This window comes from Astatotilapia calliptera, chromosome 18 (assembly GCF_964374335.1).
Source record: "Astatotilapia calliptera chromosome 18, fAstCal68.1, whole genome shotgun sequence".
Classification (NCBI taxonomy): Eukaryota; Metazoa; Chordata; class Actinopteri; order Cichliformes; family Cichlidae; genus Astatotilapia; species Astatotilapia calliptera.
Window position 1 is genome coordinate 29,600,203 of NC_137439.1, and position 20,293 is coordinate 29,620,495.

A 20,293-nucleotide genomic window follows, 5' to 3' on the forward strand; every position below is an offset into this window, starting at 1 on the left:
AAAACTCAGGTTTTAAAATTCATCTGAATGTTAAATATAGCGTATAATGTCCCAGTAATTATAGTATGCCAAAAAGAGATGGAATAACAGTTTTACTGTTTACTTTATTACAGATTTGATGATGTAATATTACCTTTCACATTAATACAATGTTATTTTTTTAATTTTATGTTTTATAGTTCTGCATTCAGGCACAATTTTTATAACTTATCACATAAAATTAAAAGTTTAAGATTTTTAAAAGTACACTGAAAGAAGTGATATTGTCTCCTTTTAAATATAGCATATTATATTTTGGTATATCTTTTCAATTCAAATGAGTAATTCCTGTCTACATATATAATTCGAGTAACTCCAGAATACATTCCCTGCGTTTTAATCCAATTAATTTTAGTTAATTAAATGTAGCTCAAAATGCTTAAGTATGTTTTTCATAGCCTCCTGCTGGGCCATTTTGCGCATGCGTTAGGACAGGCCACCATTTTGCACGCGGACTGAAGAAGCGGACTCTTTGTGTGCTGCAAGCGGGCTCAAGTTAATCGCACAACTTCATATAAAGGTGGTCTAGCTTCGGTAAGTAAACCTTTTACGGTCGTTTTTGTTTTATTTTTTTACCTCAGTCAAAGCATGTTGACTCTTTAAGACGTGTGCACATGGAGAAAGAAGTCTAAGTAGTTGTACACCTCTGAACTTTGTCATGAATTTGACTTAAGCTAGCTATGTGCTCTATTAGCTACTGCTCTATTAAAAGAGTAATTGTATTGATGCGTTAAAATGTCATATGTTTTTAGCTTAGTTCTTGTAGCACACTTTGTACTAACAAATTATGGAACGAGGCAATTTCTCTGTAGTTAGCTGTAAAGTTCACTGTACAGTCGCCTGCAGTTTTAAGTTGAGAAATCGTCCCTCCCGCCACAACATTGGCATTAAGGAATAGTCGGGCGGGGGAGGGGGGCTTCTGAACGCACCTGCACAGTCAGGGGTGCAGTAGGAAATAAGTAGTATTGGCGTTGCACAACGTCTTTTGTGCAGAAAAAAATAATGGTTGTAAACTGTGGAGGAGAATAACTCAGTGGTTGCCAAAAATGTGAGATCAAAAGGCACTGAGAGTGAGGTTTGTCAGGACTGAAATTAACTCAGAAAAGAAGTTGCTTCACTTGATAGAGCTGTTGAGTGCAAGACCTGTCAGCGGTCTGGTTTAGCATTTAAAGCCTCGCTACGTGCTTCCAAACCGCTGCATTTAATCTCAGAGAAAACTAACACAGAGAAGTAAAGCAAGTGTGTAAGTTCATCTCTTTATGTTTGCATAGTATTTTCATGTTGAGCTTAACAACCGATGTATGGAGCCATAGCTGGACTGGCTGTCGGAGTTTTGTATTGAGGGGGAAAGGAAGCGATTTGTTTTATACTTCAGCTAGAATGAAAAAAGACACAAAGCTGGAGTTATTCGGTGTCTTCATGCTGAACAGCTAAAACTTCTTCCCTCATTCTCCCCCCTCCCTCTCCTGTTGCTACTTCAATCATGAAACTGATCGATTATCAGGTGATCGGCTTTTCTGTCGCTAGTCTCTCTCATTTGTTAGTCACCCAGTTTGCGCTAGAAAGAGGAAAACGGCAGATAAACAACAGCAGCACGTTTAAGCTTGATAAGCTGTTGCTAGAATTTTTTTAATATTACTTCTAGTATCCGCTTATGTTTTCTGGAGCCACAGCCGTAATAGCTGCTGGTCATGATAGTTTGGATATGTGGTGAGAAGGAAACATGAAGGTGAAACCAGGAGAAGTTTTTACTGAATCATTAGAGCTGAACAGGTAATGAAGAAACAGGTTTACATTTTAGGTCACATGAATGAGTTGAAGGGAAGTTATGAACTGTTTATGAGAGACAAATAACACCAGGATCCTTTTCTATGTAGCTGACATCTGGTAACTGTGCAGGGGCGGATCTAGCAAAGTTTTGCCAGGGGGCCAGGTAGGGCATTAACAGGGAAAGGGAGACACAAAGACATAATTTCTTTCTTATTCTCATTTAAAATGTCTAGCTTTTAATAAATAATTATTCTAAATCTTACTACCAAAGCGGTGATCTGGTTAAATGTATAGAGATCCATTATTGTATGTAGTAAATATTAAGTCTAATATATGCCCTAGTAATAGTAGTACATATAGCACTTTTTCCTTTGGGAAGGTACGCTGTCTGCGCTGTCTGCAACTGTATTGAAGAAAAATGTTGAATCAAATTATTATAGAAAAATAATTGATTTCTGTGCATTAAAGTAGATTACGTCAATTAAGCATTATCAGGCGAAGGGTGCGGGGTGGTTTCCTAATATTTTTGCTGGGAGTTGGCAGTCCTATTAGTTAGTTTAATATTTCTATGTACTGTTTAGAATACCTGAATAAGGAGGATGGTGTAAGTTTTTTAGGTTGATCAGTATTGTTGAAGTATAAAATATTTTGGGTGCAGTGTATTTTTTGCATACAGGTATAACAGAATAGCTTTAATGTTTTGTTTTTAAAACTGAGTATGAACTTATACAAAATGCAGCAAAATATTTATAAAAACAGTTTTATTTATTATAAAATACACTATATCGGATTCATATCGGCATCGGCAGATAATCAAATTTATGATATCGGTATCGGACATAAAAAAGTGGTATCGTGCCATCTGTAGTTTGCACAGAGGCACAAGTAAGATTTGTTTTGTTACAAGGGAGTATCATGAAGTAATGCACTAATGGCTTGGAAACGGTAATTGTTTGTCTTTCTAAAGTTTATTTTTTTTATTTGTCTTCCTTTTCTGGCAGATTTTCTTCCCCTTATGTGTTACTGTTTATTCAAGAAGATGGTGTTATTTTGGTAAGTACATGCAAATTCCTTACATATTTATCACAACAGTATTTGTCACAGTATTGCAGGGACAAGTTTATCTATCTCATCTTAAGGGTTCTTGTGATTATTAATATTGATATTAATTAATATCAATTAATATATATGATTCAATTTCTTTTATCCAGGACAAAAGAAAAAAAAACTTGCGAAAGTGAAATGAAAAACAGGAATTTAGTTCTTGTGAGTTAAGAGGATGCAGAGCATAGGGTTAGATGGAGGTGGATCACTGTGGTGATCCCTGAAGGAAACAGCCAAGAGAAAAAGGATCAGATTGCAAAAAAAAATGTGGTTTGTTTGCATACATGAGTCTTTACGGTACCCACAGGACTCCTGAAGTATAAGTACTCTGAAGTTTGCAGAGCAATTTCAGAGATGTTTGGGGCTTACATGGCAAGCATGTTTTTAGTTGCACATCTAAATTTTCTCTGCTCTCTGTTGCTGATGGCAGAGTTCTGCCCCGCTGACCTCACAGGTGAGACACTCCCACCAGTGGACAAAGAGCACAGGAAAATGTGTTGCCAACCACCTGAAACAGACAAATATCTGCTTTTTAAAACCCTTTAAACCCGTTAAATGGACTGATGCCATTCATTTCTTCTTTGATTAACAGTAGTAACATCCTTCATGCACTGTATACTAACCCATATGATAATCATGCTTTATGAAGTGATGGCAATTGCATTGTAGCATTTAATGAAGAAATAACAAAATAATCATACCAATGATTAAGCACCAGTCTTCTTTTTTTCTCTGTGTGTGTGTGTGTGTGTGTGTGTGTGTGTGTGTGTGTGTGTGTGTGTGTGTGTGTGTGTGTGAGAGATACAGGTAAATGCTGAATTCCAGTGTATTACAACACTTCAACTGGAGATGACCTTCAGGTCACTGGTGAGTCCAATAAGCCGTTTTAGGTGACCAGCCAAGCAATCTAAATTTTGAAATTTCATATATAAATTTTATTTACTATGTTTGAACTGACATATGATAAAATTTACTTATTGCGAATGTCAGACATTGTTCTTTTTTCCAAATTGGTTTAATCAGCAACTCTCTTTAAACAGGCTGAAAGTGATGTTAAAGTGAAAAGGGAAGCAGTTCTCAGGGCACTTTGCCTCTACCTTGGTGAAGAGGACGGAAGCCTTATTCGGGAGTTCTTTGTAAGTCATTTAAGTCATTGTAAGCAAGTCATCTATACACACACTTTTTAGATAGATATCTGTGTGTGTGTGTATTACACACACACACACACACACACACACACACACACACACACACACACAAACGACTAGATTGGAATTTAATTGTAGAGTTAATTGTTTTTTCTTTTACCTTTTTATTAAATGTTTAGGACATTGAAGGAGATGATATCCAGAGAGACCTGAAGAAGCACACCATGGGCATTTATGTCATCAACAAGGAGGATGGACAAAATGGACATTATGATGACATTGGAATATTTGTTGAAGGGGAGATAGTCATGGACAACATTGGATCTCTGGCCCAAGCTTGTGCATTGATGCTTGGAGTAATCTATGCACTAAACCTAGCCTTCCCCAAGGAATTGAAGGACTATTATGAATTCATTTAGAAAGTGTTGATGGGATTCGATGGTGAAAAGCTCTCCCCCAAAGTCTTTGGGCTGAAGAACAAAATTGCTACTGGATAGGAAGATTTCTAAAATAACACATCAAGAGAATGCTGTTATGTAAATTACCAATGACTGGTGCTCTTGTGAATAGGAGTGAAACTCTTGTACAACCATCATTTGTTCTGTGTTATGTTTCGATTGAACATTTTAACTTTCAATAATGAATGTTTCACGTGTGGTACATTTGAGTAGCTTGAAGAGCAACTTTGTAATTATTCAGTTATAGCTGCTGCCCTGCGTATAATCAGTGTTAACTCAACCGGATAAAAAAAACAAAAAAAACCATTCATGATTACCACACTGCAGCACACTGGTAACACTTTAAAGACTATTAATTGTTTTGAAGCGAGTATGTTAGGTCAGAAAATATGTAAAACATTCAGAATCTTCAAGGAAGGACTAGAATGGAAAGACAGTGGTCAATAAGCAGTAAGGAAAACACAAGTTTAATTTTAAGTCTAATTACCTTATTAAAATGCAATTTCTAAATATGGATCGCAGAACAGCAAGTCTGAAACTGGTTAGTTTGTGGATGCATCAGTTTCTAATTGTGATACATTATACTGCTGGTAGTGTTTTATTCTTTTATGTAAGGAGTTTGTTTTTTTTCTTTTTTAGAGGAAGAGAAACATTGGTTAACATTTCTCTTGTCTGTTGTTTCTGTTTTGTTTGAATACAGCTTTTTAAAGCTACTAGTTCATAGGCAAAAGTTTTGTAATTTGTATTATACAAATTGCAGCAATTTCCCTTAGAGATGTGGATTCTTATTCTGTTTGCAACAAATTTTGCATTAATAAATGATGTGAAAGAATGTTGTAGTTTTCATTATTGATGTTTTTAAAAACTACAAATCAGGGTAAGCAATATTTTTTAAGTAAACTTAACTTAATTGAAATAGAGAGAAATTAACAATTTGATTGATTTGAATATAAGTTTGGGACATAAGTGTAAAGGAAACAAATTATTCTGGTACATTTAACACGACCTTAGTTGGACTTACTAATAATATTTGACTAAGACGTATCCACAACAGTTAAGTTAAAGTAGCTTAAAAATATATGTTGGTTTTACTCGCTTAAATTAAATTCAGTGTACTTAAAAAATATTTCTGGATTCAAACAAATTTATTTCGTGCAACCACTTGTCATAAAAAAATTGAGTAAATTGAACAAAACATTTTTTTTCAGTGTAAAGTAAGAAAAGTAAATGTAAAAAAGTTACCTTTTATAGCTGTTAATCAAGTTTTGTGTTTAGATTTAAATTTGTTATACTTTTGATATTACATTTTTTCTTAACTTATTACCACCTTCAAACACGGTACAAAAATATATATATAAAACTGTATTTTTACTTAATCAACTTCTGATTTATCACAAGTGTTATGGAACTTTTACCAAATATACTTTTTTTCTTCAGTTGCATTTATTTTTATGCTACATTTACTTTACAGGTTAATTTAAATCTATATACTTGTAAGTTTTACAGTTTTAAACAGCTGTTCTAACAATTGGTAAATATATATTTTTAAGTGACTTTCTCATTTGATATTTATAATTCATATCCATTCATCAATTTGTCCATTTGGAGTCGCAGACAGGGGTGGATAGGGTGTAGCCTATCCCAGCATTCACTGGGTAGGTGGTGGGTACACCCCTGCCGTGAGGGAACAATGCTAACCGCTATACAGTGCCACTGATGGGCAAAACCCACTGAGAGTATAAAACCTAAAAAATATGCCAGCTGTCACTGCCCCCTGCTGGTGGGGCAATAAAGTGCATCACTCGTAGGTAGTTTAAATAAGCTTTTACTGGTTTCATTTTACAAAATACAGCTGATTGATACATGAGGAAGACATTAAGAGCAGGGATTAAAGAAAAATTGTCAGGCACATATTGAAGTGTGAACCGGGAATCATGTGGCTGATGGGTAATAAATAACACATCCATAGCCGTGTGCGTGTTCCACTGAGTGTTAAAGGAATATGACAACCCAGTATATTTCGGCACTGGCAGTTCGGTTAATGCTCTTCATGAAAATGTCAAAAATAAATGTAAATAACACTAAAAACCCCTTCTAACAAATATAAGAGTTTTACTGGAATAATAATAACAACAACTTGTTACAATAATAATAAAGAAACTACAATCAAAATCATGGCATTTCAATATGCAAACCCACCCAGCATACTTCACATGCAAAAGTGCCGGTGTTAAGACCATCGCCACTTTTTCTTAACAAGTTCAGTCCAAAAACATGTCAGTTCACAGATTTACAAATATTTTCAACAACTCTGTTGAACTCCCCTGGTTGATCTGCGTACACGTGGTGGGAGGCTTCATTTATCAGCTGCAAAGAGGAGCAGATAGGAGCAGTCAGCAGGAATGTACAGCAAAGTTGATTTTAATTATATTAACATAACATTAAGCTGAATTAGACTCATATGCTTGTCTTTGTGTTTCTATGGATGCAAATGTGTGTGTCTCTACTTACCAGCACTCTGGTGTTGGAGTGGTTCCTAATCTGAGCCATTTTGTATCCGGATGAGCTGTCCACCCAGGACTGTGCTCCATACAGCAGAGTGACGGGCATGGAGGCGGGCAGCTGATGAACCCGATCCAGCATCGGCCTCTTAGCCCAACCCAAGGACTCCGTCATGGCCCTAAAACCCACCTCTCCACTTGGATGGAGGAAGAGAAAGAGAAGGTTGTCACTTCTCTCTAATCAGAATCGCATTTTTAATATGGGGGGGGGGGGGGGGGGGGGGGGGGTGTTTCTTCACATACCTTGGTGTTTGTGCGTTACAGTGGTAGATGTACTGGGTCATGGTGTCGTCATCAAACAGATCTTCAAACTTCCTTTTGAAATCAGGACGGAATCTGTTCACCAAGCCCGGACCTGGATGCAGAACACGTTGTGAGAAGGAGGTCGCAACATTACGCGTGCCACAGCGCAGCAGCAGAACGATGTTCGCACTTCTTACCCAACGGTCCCGCTGCTCTAATCACAGCAAGTGGGTTGAAGAGGGTAACGACTGCTAGGATAGCCTTCACCCAGCGAGGAGGGGACGGCCTCTTCACCACATCTGTCCCCTGGCCCTGCTGGTTCTGGACCTTGGGTCGCTCCGGAAAACCCCAGGGATCTACCAGGATAAGGTGTGATACTCTGTGAAAAAGAAAGCAGAATATAATCACGATAACATACAGCACGATGTATTAGTATGAGTCGCCAGCTCATTTATAGAAAAAAGTCACGAGTTGGTAAAAATGAAACATTACAGTAGAAATAACTGATGGCTGAGACTGAAGCAACACAGTACAGTTTCAAGCTTTAACACAATAACAGGCTGTAAAAACAAAGGGAAGCTGATGAGGCTGGTGATAGTTTTCACATTACAGACAGTAACGTGACCCGCTGTTAGCACAACAAATATTAGTCAGTGCAGATTTAAGCTTAATTTGCTAAAAAAAATAAATGTCATTTATATTGATGTCTGACATAGTGGGTTATCCAGGTGGAGGCATTCATCACAAAGAGGACACACTGTGACTATAAATTGATGGACATGGTCGACAGAGTGTTGGATGGTTGCTTAATTGACACTAAACGCCCAAAGCCTGCCCAGAAAATATCCCCAACATCATTAGAACACCAGCAGCAGCCTGAACTTCTGACACAAAGGAGAACGACCCCAAGCTTTCATGTTGTTTATGTCAGATTCTGACCCTAACACCGAATCTCAACAAACAATTTTCCCGTCTTTTATCCTGTCCAATTTTGGTGAGCCTGTGTGAAGATGCTCTTCTGGATATTTTGTAACAACTGTTTATTTAGTTACTGTGACCTTCCAACAACTCAAAGCAGTCTGGCCGTTCTCCTCTGACCTCTGGCATCAACGAGGCATTTTCTCCCAGAGAAGTGCCGCTCGCTGGATATTCTCTCTTTTTTGGACCATTCTCTGTTAACCCCAGAGGAAAAAAATTCCCAGAAGTAGCTTTATCTAATAAATTTACTGCTGCCCATTTGGACCAACCATGCCACATTCAAAGTCACTTAAATCATCTTTCTTTGCCATTTTGAGGTTCCGCGCATTATCTTGACCACGTCTGCATACCTGAATGCGGTGATTTGCTGCCATGTGATTGGCTCATTAGAGTTCTATTAACAAGAAGCTGAAGAGGTGTACCTAATAAAGTGGACAGTCAGATTATACTTTGGAAACTGTTGCTTTCTTGAGGACAGTAATATAAGATGATTTGTATACTGTTCATATCTATACAGTACCATTAAGCTACATCCAGCCTTTAATAACATAACAGGTTTATTATGTTGCTATGGCCACGCCTGGTTAATATTCAACATGACACGTGTGACGCACGTAATTCAAATACTAGTGACTAATGTAAGCCACAGGTAATTCTGACCACAGATGATGGACTGCGTATTTCATCAGCTTTCTTACCTAGATGGATACTGAATGGCATACGAGGTTGCCAGGTAACCCCCCAGGCTGTGTCCCAGCAGAATCATGTTCTCCAGGCCTACAGACTGCCTCCACTGTTCAATGGAGTCCACAAACTGCTCCTCTGCCTCGGCAGCATCTGAAGGGAAGGGAGGCCTGGAACTCCTGCCAAAACCAAGGAGGTCAAACGCGTAGACGGGCCTTGACCGGCTCAGGGCGTCTAGGTTCCTGATCCACAGACCCACCCCTCCTCCAAAGCCATGAACCATTACCAGTGGAGTCTTAGGCACTACAGGCAACACAGGAACAGGAAAGAATGATGTATTACGCCATTGTTATGACAATTCATACTTTACAGCTATGTCTGCTTATAATCAAACAAAGAATACGAAAAGGGGAGCTGAGATCTCTACCTTGTTCTACAGGTTTGCGAACCGCCTTGTTGGTGATGGTCAGAGTCCATATCCGGTACTGGTTTTGTAGGGTCACAAATCTGGCCCATAGATCATTCTGAATACCTGATGTTACCAGACAAGAAGGAATAATCATTAGGGTTAAAGCCTTAAACAAAAACAGTTATATATCATTTCCTGTTATGTAATCACCCAGCTAATATCAACATATCCTTACAGGCAAGAATCTTAGATTCAGTTGTCTTCAAAAGGGACATGGAGGTAGGGCGCCAGGAAGGCCACCAGCTCCAAGCTGAACTTGTCCTGACGAGGACAGAATGAGAGAAAGACATTTGAAGAATGAAGGGATATTAGATAGTGGAGTAGAAACACAATACAAATTCCTCCGATGCAAAACCAAGCAAGTAAAATCAATGTTATCACTATTTGAAATGCAAATAATGTTGCATAGATAATGCACTTGACACTTGAGTGGTACAGAGCCAGAGCCGAGAGTCACGTTTCATCATGCTGTTAATCAAAGTCAGACTTGTAGGACTGATGGTGGTGGGGTAAATCCTGGTTACCTCCATTCTCATTAGCATTCATTTTTAGAGTAATAGATTTTTTTTTTCTACACTGAGGTACAAAAAGAACAGGATCGCGTTTCTGCTTCTGTCATCATTACATCAGGTACATCCCAGGAGCTTTTCACCTATTCACCAATCAACAAAGCAGTTTAGCTTTGCTGAGTCATTTTGATAAGTCACACTCACCCCTGTTCCTCCTTTTTTTGTTGTCAGCCAATAACAAGTAGAACGCACCTGTTAGCCAAGAGTGCAGGTGACACTCCAATAGAGTCCTACCTACCTTATGATTACCTTATTAGACCTACCTTCACAAGTCAACAGTAGACTACACTTACCATCATTTTACTATAACTTTGTATGTCTTTGTTACTTAAAGCTAACTGTTAAATAACTTTCTGCCATACTAGTATTTGCCTTTATGTTTCCAAGAGTAATTTCACACAGAACGTGCCAAAGACCATGGCAACATCTACATTTTACATTAAAAGAAGCTAGAGACCGATTCACAAACAATGACACAGCACAGTCTTACAGTTCATCCCGCCCAGAGCCCAAAACGCGTCTGAATACAGCGAGTCTTCCGAGATTTAAGTAACATTTGATTAAAGGCGACTAGCAGCGTTTTGTGAATGGTTGTATTCGGCTGCATTAAGCTAAGTTACTTACTCTGTTTCACAATCGTTCTGCACAGGTGCGATGGTCGCAGGGTTATCCATTGGTGGGCATATTCCGGTGACTACATTCAGTCTGATCACGTTTGATAACACGCTCTGTCTCCTCTGCTTTCAAGTTACACTCAGCTGCTGTATGCTAATTTCTAATGTTTTGTAACAAGTACATTCCTACGTCAGCTGATCAAACACAAAGATCGTCTCTCGAAATGATGCTCGAACTGTACGAAAAAAAAGTCACACGTTCGGGGGTTGCGATTAGGGGTGGGTTTTAATAGTATAAATACCAATACTACGGTTGGTACTGATACTCTCAATATTTCCACTTTCAGCCTCCATATCCTTTCATCTTTTTCTTCATTTTTCTTTTTGCTATTATCTACTGTGCTGACCACCACACAGCCTGAGGTCACAAATTAAGCCATAAAAAGAGAGAAATAACAACTTAATATCGTTGCAACTCAAGATAGCAGCAGAGAAAATCATCTGTCTTATTTTTACATCTCCGTGCTCTACTCTGTGGCTTTTCGTTCCGATTTGGTCGGAACGTATAACGTGCAACACCACGTCCGTTTCCGGTTTATTGGGACACGTCACTTATTCGACCGAGGAAAAGGTTTCGTGCAACAAAATCCCGAGTAATTTTCTGCTAATTAGACGGCCAAAATCATGTCGAACTCAGTGATATCTGTTATTTCTCGGTTTCTGGACGAGTACGGCACCACGACGCCCAACAAACTCAAAGTGGTGGACGCATATCTGCTGTACATCTTGTTAACTGGAGCCCTGCAGTTCCTCTACTGTCTCCTCGTCGGCACCTTTCCATTCAATAGCTTTCTCTCGGGCTTCATCTCTTGCGTGGGTGCTTTTATTCTCGCAGGTAAGTGTTTATTCGATTAAACGTGTCGCTGGTAATTTTATTTTATTTTTTACAAAAAGGGGTGATCCAGAACGTGCACTCAGGCACAAGTTAGCTATCTATGCTAAACTAGTAGCGTGACTTCAGTTAATATTAAAACGAAATGAATACACGTGTTTCCTGAGTAGCTCTCTGGGTGGCATTGGTTCATTATTTTCAAGGCTTCACAGATGCTTATTTTGCACCTAGAAAAATGTGCTTTAAGCAGTTTTCATACATTCCCGTATTCCTGAACCTTTCAGGATTGTCCACCGCAGGTGCATGGAAAGGCCATGGACTCAAAGACTAAATGTTAGATGGTCACACAGTGATTTGGACCATTGACTTGTAGGCTCTGCATATACAAGCCAAAATATTACGTTTGTCCTCTGCCATATTTATTTATTTTTTTTGGTAAAGCCAACAATCACCTTATTTGGATGATGGCATAGTGTGCCAAAATATTAGCCAACACTAGCAAGCTTGGTTCAAACTGTTAGCGTAAATAAGCACATTTTAATCAAGTAATAAAATATTAGAATTAAAAATATCAGAAATAAAAACAAACCACAAACCAAGTCTATTTTGAATAGGCTCGTTTGTCAGGTAATTCCATTAAAACAATAAAAGTTCATCTGTAATTGAGACAGTGTGTAGGGTTACGTTTAGTTGTATATGAGGACGTTTTTTCCTCCGACACTGTCGGCCCTTCAGGTGTGCAGAGATTTTGAATTGGTTTTCATACGTTTCTTATTAAAATGCTCAAGGTACCAAAAGCACAAACATGGTGGATTGTTTTATAATACAGATGGAGATGGGGGGGGGGAATAACAATAACAAAAAAAACCCCATTGTTTAGCTGCTGTGAAGGGGAACCCATGCATAGAAGCTAAAAAAGTTTTTTGTTCGGTGCTGTAAACTTTTTACCTCTTTGTCCTGAAAAGCTGATGCGGGCACCCATGTTTGTGAATGTGAAAACTCGAGAATGAAGCAATTTTATCAATTGAAAATCTTGTGAATGTGATAACTTGAGAACAAGTTGATGTAGGATTTTGAAATTCATTCCATTGGTGCATCTAGTAAGAGGCTGAGGGGTATCCCTGGCTGACAGCCAGCATTCTGTTTAAAAATAAAAAATAAAAAAATACAGTAAAATTCGGGATTTTAAGATGGGCATTGACTTGCTTTTGGAGCCAGCCTTAAGTGGCCATTAGTATCAATTCACTGATTTATGCTGTCGGCATTGGCATTTGTAATGGACGATAAATACAATTTTTAAAAATACTGATTGGAGAAACACCCTTCACCATGTTAGCTTCAAGCTGGATTGACCTGAGTGTAAAGAAGTAAATACATATGTACACCTAGCATATGTTAGTGGAAATTGTTTGTTTTGTCCATCTGGAAAAACATAAATACATAGGCTCATATATCTGTATATCTAGCCATTAGAAGATCTGCCGTTGCTGCAACCACCAGAGGTTTATGTTGGTGAACTCGAATTTCTTTTTCTGTCAGCTGCTAGTTGTTTGTGGCATTACAAACACACATGATGCCAACAAGAAGTTGCAGAGTGCCCTCTGGTCTACACACTATATAACATCAGTAATCATAACATGATTGAAGGGTGTTTCTCCTATCAGTACTTTATATCAGATTTTCATATATTGTCAGGTATGAAATCCAAAACCAATGGCTCTTCAAATGGCTACTAGAAGTCAGTAAATTAAGCCCATTGATAAATCGGTTGACCTTTACAACTCATGTTGGACATTAACAAGTATGAGAATTTAATTGGTTTATAAATGTGATGGAGGTGTGGTGTTTTTAGGATGACAAAAATGGAGAAATTATCAGTCTGCATTGACCAATCAGCTATTCAGTGAATTATTTCAGCTATACTGCGTAGTATCTGTGCTTCCTATTTCCATCTAAATGCAAAAACAGGTAACGAGCTGAAAATTTTGAAAAAATTAGGCTGTCTGACTTTTGGTGTTTAACTACTAAACAACTAACCCTAATATTAAAACTATTAAATTATCATGGGGAAAAAAAACTCCGCTGTAGCCCCACTGCAGTTGTGCATTGACAAGTGAAAGAGGTACATGCTGATACTTAATCCCTTGTTTGTTTTTCAGTGTGTCTTCGTATCCAGATCAACCCACAGAACAAAGGAGATTTTCTGTCCATCTCCCCAGAGAGAGCCTTCGCCGACTTCCTGTTCGCTCACACCGTCCTCCATCTCGTTGTGATGAATTTCATTGGCTGAGGCAAACATGTAAGTGCGTCTAAGTGTTCCACGATGAGAAACTGTAGAAATTGTACAAAATATCCAAACTAAATCTGCCATATGTGTCTGTGGATATTGAGTTGTTTTTGTCAGTGAAAAGTAAACAGATATATTGTCCTTCAGGTGCTCTGTCACATTAGACGTTATTGCCAGTTCGTCACTTCATTCTCTGTGGAACAGCACAGCAGATAGTACATGTGATGAGATGCTTCTCTGAGGACTACATGATGACACATATTGCTTTTGCTTTACTAGAAAATGGTGATATTGAATTTTTAGACTTGCTGCTGGCTGGGAAGGTCACAATGTGTCATTTCTTTTTTTGCTTTCATAACTTTGCTGTCTCACACAAACGCCGCGTTTTTTGTTTGTTTTTTTTCTACAGATCGCGACGAGAAGAAGTTATTAAACTCCCCGCTGATCTGGACTATCCCATCCTCACCGAATAAGTCGGATCTGGTCACATACGATGCAGTGCTATTTTTTTTTTTTTTCTTTCTACTTTTATGGAAACATTTTTTATGTAAACATTTGTCCAGCATTCCCTTTTTTTGCACTGACACAAAGAAATAAAAACAACTGAAATGGTGGCCTTGTTAAACTCTGTGTGTGTGTGTGTGTGTGTGTGTGTGTGTGTGTGTGTGTGTGTGTGTGTGTGTGTGTGTGTGTGATATAATTTTTTTTTTGTGTAATTAGATTTAACAAGTAGCTAGGTCTGTGATTGATAGCAAAAAGTGCTATGTTGATGCATTTCTGTAAACAAGTCTTGAGTCATGCCTCATTGCTTTATGTTGTACTTGTTTTGTTACACTTTCTTACATTTCTTCTTTTCTTTTTTTTTTTTTTTACAAGTGGCCTTGAGCAGTAGCTCTCCTGGCTTTGTGAAGCCCTTTCAAAGTTTTCCGTTGTTGGTTTTCCTTTTTCAAACCGCTTAACACTGACCTATGAATCATTCAAGCATAAAAAGGCACCTAACTCAAGGGATGAGGCACCATTGTCTGCAGGTAATACAGAACAGAGAACCACTTTTAAAGTGTATCTTTAGGCATTTGTTATTAGCAGCCTGTTGCAAAACACAATTTGTTCCAATTTCTTCAGTAGAATCTACTAAGAAATGCAGAAGAAAACTTTGACAGGCATAAAATTGTATTTTTGCTCCAACGAGGTGATTATCAAAGCGGCATTAAGCAATAGCTTGGTATATCTCAGCATGGTGCGCAGTGTGTCCTTCAATTCAATTCAATTCAATTTTATTTATATAGCGCCAAATCACAACAAAAGTCGCCTCAAGGCGCTTCATAGATACAGAGAAAAACCCAACAATCATATGACCCCCTATGAGCAAGCACTTTGGCGACAGTGGGAAGGAAAAACTCCCTTTTAACAGGAAGAAACCTCCGGCAGAACCAGGCTCAGGGAGGGGCGGCCATCTGCTGCGACCGGTTGGGGTGAGAGAAGGAAGACAGGATAAAGACATGCTGTGGAAGAGAGACAGAGGTTAATAACAGATATGATTCAATGCAGAGAGGTCTATTAATACATAGTGAGTGAGAAAGGTGACTGGAAAGGAAAAACTCAATGCATCATGGGAATCCCCCGGCAGCCTACATCTATTGCAGCATAACAAAGGGAGGATTCAGGGTCACCTGGTCCAGCCCTAACTATATGCTTTAGAAAAAAGGAAAGTTTTAAGCCTAATCTTAAAAGTAGAGATAGTGTCTGTCTCCCGAATCCAAACTGGAAGCTGGTTCCACAGAAGAGGGGCCTGAAAACTGAAGGCTCTCCCTCCCATTCTACTTTTAAATACTCTAGGAACAACAAGTAGGCCTGCAGAGCGAGAGCGGAGCGCTCTAATAGGGTGATATGGTACTACAAGGTCATTAAGATAAGATGGGGCCTGATTATTTAAGACCTTGTATGTGAGGAGCAGGATTTTGAATTCAATTCTGGATTTAACAGGAAGCCAATGAAGGGAAGCCAAAACAGGAGAAATATGCTCTCTCTTTCTAGTCCCTGTCAGGACTCTTGCTGCAGCATTTTGGATTAGCTGAAGGCTTTTCAGTGAGTTTTTTGGACATCCTGATAATAATGAATTACAGTAGTCCAGCCTGGAAGTAATAAATGCATGAACTAGTTTTTCCGCGTCACTCTGAGACAGGATATTTCTAATTTTAGAGATGTTGCGCAAATGGAAGAAAGCAGTCTTACATATTTGTTTAATATGTGCGTTGAAGGACATGTCCTGGTCAAAAATGACTCCAAGGTTCCTCACCGCGTTACTGGAGGCCAAGGTAATGCCATCCAGAGTAAGAATCTGATTAGATACCATATTTCTAAGATTTTCAGGGCCGAGTACAATAACCTCAGTTTTATCTGAATTAAGAAGCAGAAAGTTAGCGGCCATCCAGGTCTTTATGTCTTTAAGACATTCCTGCAGTTTAACTAATTGGTGTGTGTTATCTGGCTTCATGGACAGATAGAGCTGGGTGTCATCTGCATAGCAGTGAAAATGTATGCTATGTCTTCTAATGATACTGCCTAAGGGAAGCATGTATAATGTAAACAGAATTGGTCCTAGCACTGAACCCTGTGGAACTCCATAATTAACCTCAGTGTGTGAAGAGGACTCTCCATTTACATGCACGAATTGGAGTCTATTAGATAGATATGATACAAACCACTGCAGCGCAGTACTTGTAATACCTACAGCATGTTCTAATCGCTCTAATAGGATATTATGATCAACAGTATCGAACGCTGCACTGAGGTCTAGCAGGACAAGCACAGAGATGAGTCCACTGTCAGAGGCCATAAGAAGATCATTTGTAACCTTCACTAAAGCTGTTTCTGTGCTGTGCTGAGCTCTGAAACCTGACTGAAACTCTTCAAATAAACCATTCCTCTGCAGATGATCTGTTAGCTGTTTGACAACTACTCTTTCAAGGATTTTTGATATGAAAGGAAGGTTGGAGATTGGCCTATAATTAGCTAAGACTGCTGGGTCTAGAGATGGCTTTTTGAGTAAAGGTTTAACTACAGCCAGCTTGAAGGCCTGTGGTACATAGCCGATTATTAGAGATAGGTTGATCATATTTAAGATCGAAGAATTAATTAATGGCAGGACTTCTTTGAGCAGTTTTGTAGGAATGGGGTCTAAAAGACACGTTGATGGTTTGGAGGAAGTAATTATTGAAGTTAACTCAGAAAGATCAATTGGAGAAAAAGAGTCTAACTTAATATCAATGGTACTAAGAGTAGCTGTAGATAATATTACATCTGTGGGATGATTATTGGTAATTTTTACTCTAATGATAAAAATTTTATTTGTGAAGAAGTTCATGAAGTCATTACTAGTTAACGTTAAAGGGATGGTTGGCTCAAAAGAGCTCTGACTTTTTGTCAGCCTGGCTACAGTGCTGAAGAGAAACCTAGGGTTGTTCTTATTTTCTTCAATCAGTGATGAATAGTAAGATGTTCTGGCTTTGCGGAGGGCTTTCTTATAAAGCAGCAAACTATTTCTCCAGGCTAAATGATGATCCTCTAGATTTGTGACACGCCATTTCCTCTCCAGATTACGAGTCATCTGCTTTAGGCTACGTGTTTGAGAATTATACCACAGAGTCAGGTACTTCTGATTTGAGGCCTTAGTTTTCACAGGAGCTACAGTATCCAGAGTCGTACGTAGTGAGGAGGTGAAATTATTAACAAGATAATCGACCTCTGTTGGGGTAGCGTTCAGATAGCTGCTTTGCTCTGTGTTGGTACAGGGCATTGGAGATGATAACAGTGGGTGGATTATATTCTTAAACTTAGTTACAGTGCTTTCAGAAAGACATCTACTTTGATAAAGTCTACTCTTCACCGCAGTGTAATCAATTATTGTAAAAGTAAATGTTATCAGGAAATGATCAGACAGGAGAGGGTTTTCAGGAAACACTGTTAAATGTTCAGGTTCGATGCCATATGTTAAAACAAGATCTAGAGTGTGATTAAAGTGGTGGGTGGGTTCTTTTACATTTTGAGAGAAACCAATTGAGTCTAATAACAGATTAAATGCCATGTTGAGGCTGTCATTTTTAGCATCTACATGGATGTTAAAATCACCCACAATAATTATTTTATCTGAGCTCAGAACTAAATCAGATAAAAGGTCTGAGAAATCAGACAGAAACTCTGTGTAAGGCCCAGGTGGACGATAGATGATAACAAGTAAGACTGGTTTCTGAGTTTCACTGCTGGGGTGGACAATGTTAAGCATCAGGCTTTCAAATGAATTAAAAGTCTGTCTTGGTCTTTCATTAATTAATAGGCTGGTGTGAAAAATTGCTGCCACACCGCCCCCTCGGCCTGTGCTTCGAGATTTCTGGTAGTTAGAATGACTCGGGGGTGTTGATTCATTTAAACTAACATAATCATCCTGCTGCAACCAGGTTTCTGTAAGGCAGAGTAAATCAATTTGTTGATCAATTATTAAGTCATGTACTAACAGAGACTTGGAGGAGAGAGACCTAATATTTAATAATCCACATTTCACTGTTTTACTCTTTGGTTCAGATGTGGATACTTTATTGTTCTTTCTTTGTGATTGTTTATGTTTAAGTTGTTTGTTGCTGGTTTTTAGTTTGTTTTTTGTCTGTTTGGGAGCTGACACAGTCTCTATGGAGATGGGTTTTTGGGGGGGTAGCAGGAGGAGAGAAGCTGCAGAGAAGCGTGTAAGACTGCAACTCTGCTTCCTGGTCCCAACTCTGGATAGTCATATTTTGGGGGGTTTAATAAATTTGTCCATATTTCTAGAAATGAGAGCTGCTCCATCCAAAGTGGGATGGATGCCGTCTCTCCTAACAAGACCAGGTTTCCTCCAGAAGGTTTGCCAATTATCTATGAAGCCCACATCGTTTCTGGGACACCACTCAGACAGCCAGCAATTTAAGGAGAACATGCGGCTAAACATGTCACTCCTGGTCTGATTGGGGAGGGGACCAGAGAAAACTACAGAGTCCGACATTGTTTTGGCAAAGTTGCACACCGATTCAATATTGATTTTAGTGACCTCCGATTGGCGTAACCGGGTGTCATTACTGCCGACGTCCTTAAAATATGTATTGAAATTGGACAGGTGGAAGACAAAAGCTTTTCCTGCCTGCCTCTTCTATCTACAGCAAATGAACTGTATCTGAAAATCATGTCTTTAAGAAATAGGAAAAAATTCAGGAAAGACCTGACATAGGATATGAGAGATGTCTCCTCAGCACACCTACAGTTTACTGAAGCCTCATCACAAATATTTTAAAGGGAAAGGCTGAGGTGTACCAATTACACAAGAACTGGGCTGTAAACAGGTCCTGTGGTCAGTATGTATGTGTGGGAGTGTCTACAGCCATCTGTAAAACACAATGGAGGCTATGCCATGGTTTGATGGTGGAATTCCAGCCAGATGTGTTGGGGATCTTGTCAAACTTGATGGTATTATGAATGCTGGAAAATACCATTAGATTTTGATTCACCATCTAATACCATCTGGAATGTGTCTGATTGGGAACACTTCATTCTTCACTCATCACAAACACGCTGTCAGTGCGCTACAGCATATCTGGATGGAAAAACACGTAATGGAACACCGTGAGGCATGGATCGGCCTCCCAAGAGCCCAGACCTAAATGTTATTGAAGCGGTGTTAGAGCATTTTGACAGACACCAGAACAAAAGGCAGTCAACATCCAAAGAAAAGCTTTGAATGGCCTTCAAGAAGCCCGGAGAACTGCTAGATGAAAGCTTGCCCGAGAGAGTTCAGGCTGTGTTGCAGAATAAAGGTGGTCATACTAAATATTGACTTTAAAGCTTGTTAGGATTATACAAGGCCCTTATTTGCATTATGTGCTGTATTTCCGTATGTATTTACACATGCTTCCTATTTCTCATTTTCCTTGCAAAATATAAAGAAATTAGTGATGACTCCACACTTTTGCACAGCACTATATATCTGTGCATCCCCCCCCCCCTCTTCTGCAGCTTCTCATAAAAAGTAGTACTGTCCAAATCTGGCTTTTCAAATTACCATTTAGTGCTAGTTATTGCAAAGAGAAATCCTTTCTTCTTTTCAAGGATAGCAGGGAAGAAAACTCTACATCCAAATGGTTGTGGCAAAGGACTCCAGGCTCAGTGGTGGAACTCACATCTTTAGAAGTTGTGCATTTCCATTTTATGCCACAGTCCAAAATGTCTCTTTTTCTTCCCCTCGCTTTTTTTTCTTTCTAACTTCGGGATCTAAGCTTAAGCATATTCAGTTCTACATAAAGAAATGCATACTGTATTAATGTGCCAAGTCTCAGTTTTAATTGGAGTGGATTTACGGCAGTATTGAAAAGTCTTCCATAAAAATGCAGCAATTTTTACTGCAGAATTTAGGGGTCTGAGAATGTTTGCAGAGATCCACATCCAAACTGATATTTAATA

General features: G+C 38.8%; 3 protein-coding genes across 4 annotated transcripts; 2 read left to right on the forward strand and 1 right to left on the reverse strand.

Moving 5' to 3' along the window:
- Positions 1-497: 497 nt before the first annotated feature.
- On the forward strand, positions 498-5,351 carry LOC145421777 (uncharacterized). 2 transcript variants are annotated; one of them, XM_080292546.1, is made up of 5 exons: positions 498-573; positions 2,811-2,862; positions 3,721-3,780; positions 3,954-4,049; positions 4,241-5,351. In XM_080292546.1, exons 3-5 carry the CDS (start codon positions 3,763-3,765, stop codon positions 4,478-4,480), a joined length of 354 nt encoding a protein of 117 aa, XP_080148672.1. In that variant the 5' UTR covers positions 498-573; positions 2,811-2,862; positions 3,721-3,762; the 3' UTR covers positions 4,481-5,351. The 2 variants fall into 2 exon arrangements, with proteins under 2 accessions (XP_080148672.1, XP_080148671.1); XM_080292545.1 differs by lacking the exons at positions 498-573; positions 2,811-2,862 and having other exon boundaries at positions 3,640-3,780.
- Positions 5,352-6,328: 977 nt separating this feature from the next.
- Positions 6,329-10,858, reverse strand: abhd4 (abhydrolase domain containing 4, N-acyl phospholipase B). Its single transcript, XM_026150479.2, has 8 exons — positions 10,648-10,858; positions 9,630-9,715; positions 9,413-9,517; positions 9,000-9,288; positions 7,521-7,702; positions 7,324-7,435; positions 7,031-7,217; positions 6,329-6,886 (listed from the first exon to the last, which is right to left on the reverse strand). Exons 1-8 carry the CDS (start codon positions 10,695-10,697, stop codon positions 6,797-6,799), a joined length of 1,101 nt encoding a protein of 366 aa, XP_026006264.1. The 5' UTR covers positions 10,698-10,858; the 3' UTR covers positions 6,329-6,796.
- Positions 10,859-11,216: 358 nt separating this feature from the next.
- Positions 11,217-14,430, forward strand: dad1 (defender against cell death 1). Its single transcript, XM_026150480.2, has 3 exons — positions 11,217-11,532; positions 13,689-13,828; positions 14,226-14,430. The coding sequence occupies exons 1-2, from the start codon at positions 11,322-11,324 to the stop codon at positions 13,817-13,819; spliced, it is 342 nt and encodes a 113-aa protein (XP_026006265.1). The 5' UTR covers positions 11,217-11,321; the 3' UTR covers positions 13,820-13,828; positions 14,226-14,430.
- The last annotated feature ends 5,863 nt before the right edge of the window (positions 14,431-20,293 follow it).